Source organism: Sceloporus occidentalis, unplaced genomic scaffold, assembly GCF_023333645.1.
Source record: "Sceloporus occidentalis isolate IW3139 unplaced genomic scaffold, rSceOcc1.0.p SCAF_9, whole genome shotgun sequence".
NCBI classification, from domain to species: Eukaryota; Metazoa; Chordata; class Lepidosauria; order Squamata; family Phrynosomatidae; genus Sceloporus; species Sceloporus occidentalis.
This window is the reverse complement of record NW_028316989.1, coordinates 30,599,554-30,607,149: the sequence shown is the minus strand read 5'-3', so window position 1 is coordinate 30,607,149 and position 7,596 is coordinate 30,599,554. Positions and strand designations below refer to the sequence as shown.

The 7,596-nt window shown below is 43.5% G+C and overlaps 1 protein-coding gene across 1 annotated transcript; it reads right to left on the bottom strand.

Annotated features, from left to right (window-relative positions):
* Positions 1-209: 209 nt before the first annotated feature.
* CIMAP1C (ciliary microtubule associated protein 1C) lies at positions 210-7,251 on the bottom strand. Its single transcript, XM_089537330.1, has 4 exons — positions 7,109-7,251; positions 6,258-6,368; positions 4,813-4,926; positions 210-711 (listed from the first exon to the last, which is right to left on the bottom strand). The coding sequence occupies exons 1-4, from the start codon at positions 7,230-7,232 to the stop codon at positions 227-229; spliced, it is 834 nt and encodes a 277-aa protein (XP_089393456.1). The 5' UTR covers positions 7,233-7,251; the 3' UTR covers positions 210-226.
* Between the last annotated feature and the right edge of the window lie 345 nt (positions 7,252-7,596).

Genomic DNA, 7,596 nt, shown 5'->3' with positions numbered 1-7,596 from the left:
AGAAGGTCTCCTGAAATCCAGAGGTGCTCAAATCATCTCTGGCCTGATCATGGCCATTGCCTAAACCTTACCAAAGCTCATAGGAATCTTCATTGTCTCATGACTTGAGTTGCGAATCCAAAGGATCCTTCTATACCATGGTTGCTGAAACCAAGGGAGGCTGTGGCCTTCCTGGAGACGGATCTCCATATAGGACCAATCCCCACCACATTGCGTGGGACAACTTTCATTCTTTGACAATGCAAACCGAAGGAGTGGTGTGAACATACTCAGAGTGGCGAATCCCCAGGCTGAACCGCGGAGCTCTAGGTTTGTGGGCAGTGACCAGCTCAACACTATAGTCAGGGGGGCCTGGTGTGCTGTCTTTGATAGAGGGAGTCAACCTTTGGGATATGCTGTGGGCAGGCTGACGGTGTAGATACACATCTGGCTCTGGTATGGTGTACATGGCTGGGCCAGGCCCTTTTATCGGATCTTTGGCATAGCTCCACACTGATGCGCTGGTAGCCATTGAGAGGCAAGGAGCAGAAGGCTTGACAGGTAACCCGGGTCCCAGTGTTCCTGGTAGGGTATATCTGTTGGGTCCTGGGGTTGGGCTGTTCTCCCAGTAGCGCGTCCGTACGCCTATGGTATATGCTGGGGCATTTGGTTCTTCGATTGGGTGTATCTTCTCAATATAATATTCATTCGGGGCAGGAGTCGGAATTATGTCTGCAAGCCAAGAGTCAATGGAGAGTGCTCAGAATTTCCCATTGCCATTTTAATATGGTTTTAATTTTTTAAATAAAACAAAACACTTCTAAGAGGGTGCTGCTTTTTTAAAATGGTGCTGTTTTAAACTGCTTTTTATCCCTTTTTAAATGAAAGTTTTAAATTATTTTTACATTGTTAGTAGTCTACTTCAATTTTTAGTGTTGGGGTTTTGCATGTTCTTAACTATATTGTAAACATTTTGATTTGTAAGCTGCCTTGAGTCCCAATCTTGTGGGAAAGGTGGGGTATTTAATAAAGGTGATGATAGTAGTGGTAGTAGTAGTAGGTATAGATCGACTCTTCTGCTAGCTCCTGTGGGGAAGCATATCTTAAATGAAAGTGCAAACCATTCCCATGCACTTGTTTCATTTTCACATGCAAAACAAATCATTTCAATGTGAAGTCGAAGGCTTTCAGGGCTGGCACCCATAGATTTTTATGGGGGGTTTGGTGGCGCGATGTGGCTGTGTTCTAGAAGAGTTTTTCCTGACATTTCACCAGCATCTGTGGGTGGCATCTTCATTTCAATGTTTTTCTCCATGCTTCACAATGATCCTAAAACCATTGGGGGTTTTTCTGCAAAAAGAATTAGGGTAAGCCTTTGCAGAAAAACCTTGGGTCTTGCCTTGGAGGGGGGAAAAATCTTCCTTGCACAAAAAGCAATGTTATGTGCACAGGGAACAGGGGGCTTTGTACAAAATACACATATCCCTGTACAATAACATTGCACAGATTTTCTGTACACAGTTGGCAAAGTCATGAATTCTACACTGCAATTATAGATTTGTAACCTAGGGTTGCAGATCTGTAATGGCTCTGTATTCACTGATACTACTTAGTCATAATCATGGCACTATTGCCACAATTGTCTTATGCAAAGCAGGTGATGTAGAGTGTGGGTTTACTTTTTTTTTCCACCAAAAACACAGGTTGTAGGACATACGACTTTTCCAGTAGGGAGAAGGTCTGAAGCATGAAGAATGTCGCAGTCATCCCACATTTTCTCAAGGGAGTGTCTCAGGCCTAATGTTTAATCCTGACTAGAGTAGACCCATGGGACCCATCAGATTTATGTACATGCTGAGTCACCATTCAACATGTGATCGAATCAGTCTACTCTAGTAGGCAAACAGGATGCCAGCCTCAGCATTTAAACATCTCCTTTTGTCCTCAAGGATGAGAAGATGTACCTGGATTCTTTACATCCTTTTTCCTAAGGCAACAGATGGACCTCGCTCTTTCTTTACCCTGCGAAACAGATCCAGCTCCACCAGCACCACAAGCACCACTGACCCACATATCTGCTAAGCCATTTCCCACACAGCCAACGGTTTCCACATAGCCATGAGGTCCCCATGCCTCATTGCCTCTTCCACCATGGAGCCACGTTCTCTCCCAGGAAACAGTTTAGCCTTTCTAACAGTGCCTCTGGCCTTTCCCTTCCAGGTCAAACTGAGCAGAAGCATCAGAGAAAAAGAATTGCTTTTTTATGTTGTAAAAAATAATAATCCAAGCTATGACCTTAGCAGCCAAACGCCTGCTAACTGCTCTTCAGGTCAGCTTTTGAACAGCGAGGGCTGGTGGATTTCTGCTTTAGGTTTAAGCCTGTACAGGTTTGAGTCTCCCTTATCCAGTATTTCAAAATCCAAAATATTCCAAAAACCAAAACTTTTAATGTGGTTGAGATAGCGACACCTTTGCTTTTGGAAGGTTCCGTGCACACGAACTTTGTTTCATGCACAAACTTATTTTTAAAATGTTATATAAAACTATGCTGCTTGAGGATTCTGGAACTTGTCATTCATAAAGCAACATTTTCCTCAACTCAGCCCCATGCCATTTGGCAAATGTAAGTCTTGTCTTGTAGAACTATCCGCAGCAAAGCATCCTGACCCTTTTGGCATGTTGGAAAAGGAGTCCCCATCTGCCTTGCTTTGATACATTAAACCTCAGTTTCTTATTTATGGGGATATCTGATTCATTCCTAGCAGCCGTTACGACCAAGAGGCTTTCCTGCAAAGCTAGAGCTGGCTGCTGTAACACCCCCAGTGACACCTCCACTTGTAATTCACTGTCTCTTGCTACTAATTCCATACATAGCCACCTGGGCACCTGCTAGATTACAGCTCTAAAGCTACATAACTCTCTTGTTTTTCCCTGATGATATTTCAGTGGCTTTGCTTTCAATCCGGCAGTTGCGTCACCATCCACATCTCCTGGTCCCTCAGCTTCAGGAAGATAATATGGTCCCAGCTTCATTGACCATTGGCCTCTAACACTTGCAGTCTCTTTTCTTTCTGATCAGATTAAAGAAATGCCCCCACAGCTTGTCTGCAGAAGAACTTTGTTGTTGAGAACATTTCTAATCTTTTTGTGTACTTGCTATTAGATCAGATACTCAGAAAACACTGAGAGGTAGCAGGAAGGAGGAACCTTCTGCCTTCCACATATTGTGCACTACAATGCACTACAATGATAGAATCATAGAGTTGGAAGAGACCCCAAGGGCCATCCAGTCCAAGCCCCCCTGCTATGTAGGAACACTCAATCGACAGGTGGCCATCCAGCCTCTTTAAAGACATCCAAGGAAGGAGACTCCACAACTCTCCAAAGAAGTGTCTTCCACTGTCAAATAGCCCTTACTCTCAGGAAGTTCCTCCTGATGTTGAGGTGGTATCTCTTTTCCTGTAACTTGAATCCGTTGCTCCATGTCCTGTTCTCTGGAGCAGCAGAAAACAAGCTTGTTCCCTCCTCAATATGACATCCCTTCAAATATTTAAACAGGGCTATCACATCACCTCTTAACCTTCTCTTCTCCAAGCTTAACATCTCCAGCTCCCTAAGTCTTTCCTCATAGGGCATGGTTTCCAGACCCTTCACCATTTTAGTCGCCCTCCTTTGGACACGCTCCAGTTTCTGTAGGCCCAAACATCTGGAAAGGCAAATGTTCTCACCTATCATCTAACTGCAGAGAAAGAACCACTCTGTTCTGCTCTCTCTATTCAGAATGAGCTCGTCGATCCTGAACTCTTTTAGAGTCACTTTGGATGGTGAATGCTACAGCCTGTTTCTGCCAAAAGGCAAATGTTTAGGGAGTTGTGGTGTCATTCTCCCTAAGGGTTTCACCTGGTGCAGACCACACCACCCGCACTCCCTAGTGACATCCCTGCCTATGGAATCACCTCCTCCCATATAATCCATCCCATACACTCAGCTCTTCAGGGGGACATTTGCTTCAACCAGCCAAGACTAGACTGGCAGTTGTCACCCTGAGGACCTTTTCATCAGCCGACCCTAGACTGTGGAATGACCTGCCAGAAAAGATTGGACAGCTAAACATATCTGAATTTAAAACGCTATTAAAGACCTCTCTCTTCCAACAGGCCAACCCAGTCTGTTTTAAATTCTGCATTTTAAAGTGGTATGTTTTAATGTGGATGTTTTTAATGCGTAATGGTCAATTTAATTCTGTGTTTATGTGTGTTAACTTATGTGTTTAATGGATACTTGTATGTGGCCATGTTCTAGAAGAGTTTATTCCTGGTGTTTCGCTAGCATCTGTGGCTGGCATCTTCTCTGAAGATGCCAGCTGCAGATGCTGATGAAACATCAGGAATAAACTCTTCTAGAACCTGGCCACATAGCCTGAAACACCCACAAAAATCTATGGATGCCAGCCATGAAAGCGTTTGACTTCACACTTGTATGTTGTATTGTAATCTATACTTTATCTCACCTCAGGCCTTGGGAAGAGGCAGGTAAAAAGTATTAGTATTAGTATTAGTATTGCAAACCCAGGGTGGATTTTCATAACATGGAAGCCACCGACTGCCAATGCCAAAGGTATATTTGAAATCTTTTAAACTTTGGCATTGGTTTCCTTCCCAAGGAAAAATCATTTTAGGGAGTGACCAACCAACTTTTTCAACTGAGCTGGGAAAGGCTGATTTCCATCATGAAGTCACATGTCCCTTTGCCACCTTTGCTCAGTACCAACAATCCATGGCCATAGTGACCACTCCAGGACCTATACACATACAAAGCCAGCCTCAAGCTTACTTGTTCTCTTTCTCTCCTGTGCCATACGGAACGAAGCTGGCCTCCATATTCCTAAGTGCGAAAGGCTAGGATCCACATAATAACAGGGGCCAGGACTCTCCACAACTTCAATCACTTGCAAAGGAAAAAAAGAAATTATCAGATCACAGAATCTTATTGCTGGAATGGACCAGAAGAGCAACCCAGTCCAAGCTTCAGGGACCCACAACTAAAACAATGATCCACCCTCTGTTTAAATTGTCAATTGTAGAGTGGCTTCCTGGCCTGTTTAAGAACATTTCTCCCAATATTACCAACTCTGACTGACAGCCAGGACTTTTTAGGGATTACAAGAAATAATTTTGCCTTGCCCTATCTAGAGAGCCACGTCTCTAGATTTGGATGTCAACTTCTGTTGTCAATATAGGGTTCACCATTATCCCCGATTTTTGTTATCTGCGGTAACTCTGGGAACATATCCCTCGCAGATATGAGGAGGTCATACTATCCACTCAGAGATAATGTTTGGCCAGCATCTGAGGCATTCCTCCCTCTATGCCTGCTCTCCTGGGATATAGCTGTGTGTGCCTGGTAGAAGCTCTTTTGAATCAATAGGACCATCCTTTCAGAAAATCTCCCATTGGCCTCCCAAAGAAGCCATCCCCGGTCATCTCCAACTTGGGTCCAGAAATACAGTCGGCCCTTCTTATACACGGATTTCTTATACACAGATTCAAGCATCCACAGTTTGAAAATGTTCAAAAAAAGTATAAATTTCAAATATCAAACCTTGATTTTCCATTTTTTATAAGGGACACCATTTTGCTAGGTCATTATATTTAACAGGACTTGGGTATCCATGGATTTTGTTATCCACAGGGGATCTTGGAACCAAACCCCAGCTAATAACAAGGGCCCACTGTACAGACAGGTCAGGCTTGCTCCAAGTCTTCACGGCTTATTTGACCCACAGCATATTTGACTGATGCTTCATCAGTCTCAATCCTTTCATTTTTCTCTTTAGAAAAGCAACATCCCATGTGGTGTAGTGGTTCTCCTGGGGCCATAGAATCGCAGAATCAAAGAATTGGGAGAGACAGGGTCATCCAATCCAACCCTCTTCTGCTATACAGGAATATACAATCAAAGCACTCCCAACAGATGACCATCCAGCACCCACTCTGAATTTATAAGATGAAGTCAGCATATCTGGGTAACTAATAAATGAATAATACCCACTGCTTATATAATGTCAGCCTCAAGCCTGTTGTTAGTCCTGGATGGAACAGACCTATAGAATCAGTTGGCTCTACCAACATGTTGGCATGATTCGATAACTGATTCAATGGTTCTCTATGTCAATGGACACTAACCACTAAAGGTCTGGCCATCACAGAATACAGACTCCCTTTAAATGATTCTACAACCTCCAGAACCTGTGTCATCTTGCCCCTTTCTTGCCTTACTTTTTGCTTTGGATTTCAAACGCATGGTGTAAGCTGGCTCAGTGTACTTGGTAAAGTCATGGTCCTTAACACCAGTGCATGGTTGCCTGCCATACTTCCCGGGTCCTGGCCCTGCAAGAGAATCAGAACCACAAATAGAACATTGGTTAAAAACCCAGAAGACACGATGATGGAGGAGGAGAAGGAGAGGAGGAGGAGTTTCTATCCCACCTTTTTACCAATTAGGTTTATACTGAGCTAGGCTGCATCTGGGACTGCTGCCACACTGCAGAAATAAAGCACTTTGACATCACTTTAACTGTCATGGTCCAATGCTATGGAATCCTGGGATTTGTCGTCTTGTGAGCTATTTCATCTTCTCCGTCAGAGAGCTCTGATGCCACAACAAGCTACAAACCCCAGGATTCTATAACATTGAACCATGACTGTTAAAACGCTGTTAACATTAATTCTTCAGATTACATAGGATGGAGTTATACTGGGGCAAAGCCCAAAGCATCTTACAACAAATGACAGAATTAATGCAGTTTGACACTGTTTTGACTATCATGGCTCCATCCTATGGTACTCTTGGATTTGTTGTCTGTTGTGGCATAAGAGCTCTCAGACAGCGAAGGCTGAATCGGTCACCAAACTACAGATCCAAGAATTGAGCCATGGCAGATAAAGCAGTGTCAAACTGCATTAATTCTGCAGGGTAGATACAGCCAAAGATGAGTGGGTTGCGTCTACAGAGCAGTAATTCCCTGTTACTGTCTGGGGTCTTCAAGATGCTGTTGGGGAGGCATTGGGGTTTCTCTCTTGCTCCTAGTTTCTTTGTGACCCCCCCCCCCCCCAAACATTGAGCTCACCTTTAAATTTGGCACTGATCGATGCATAGTGCCTACTGCCTGCTGGAAGTCTGGATGGAAGCTTTGGAAAAATACAAGTGGGCTCCATTGCCGCAAAATTATTTTTCAACCTGCGTGCTTCCATGGGACGGTCCCTAGAGTGATCTGAGCAGGGTACCACTTCAGAGGGTCACTGGTGCTCCTAGGGACAAAGGCGAAACAAACAAACAAACAAACAAACACATTTTATTTATATCCCACCTCTCCATCAGGATCAAGGTGGCTTACAATAAAGATAAAAATACAACAATATAACAATATAAAATTAAACCATTTCCCTCCCACCAATACAACAGTTAAAATTCTCTTATAACAATAAAATGGCATTCAGATTATTCTTAAAACAATCAAACAGTCAAATAACAACAAAGAGATGGGTACATAGAATATTCTGTATGAGGTCAATGTCAACAAGAGACTGAGTGGGTTATTCCAGGAAGGCCTGTCAG

What these genes read in the sequence shown, in the direction of transcription:
- CIMAP1C (XM_089537330.1), bottom strand. Translation starts at nt 7,232, where the DNA reads ATGGAAGCACGCAGGTTGAAAAATAATTTTGCGGCAATGGAGCCCACT. An exon ending in TTTGAAATCCAAAGCAAAAA is followed by an intron (nt 4,927 to 6,257) that starts GTAAGGCAAGAA and finishes TTCCTTTGCAAG; the next exon opens with TGATTGAAGTTGTGGAGAGT. An exon ending in ACAGGAGAGAAAGAGAACAA is followed by an intron (nt 712 to 4,812) that starts GTAAGCTTGAGG and finishes CTTGGCTTGCAG; the next exon opens with ACATAATTCCGACTCCTGCC.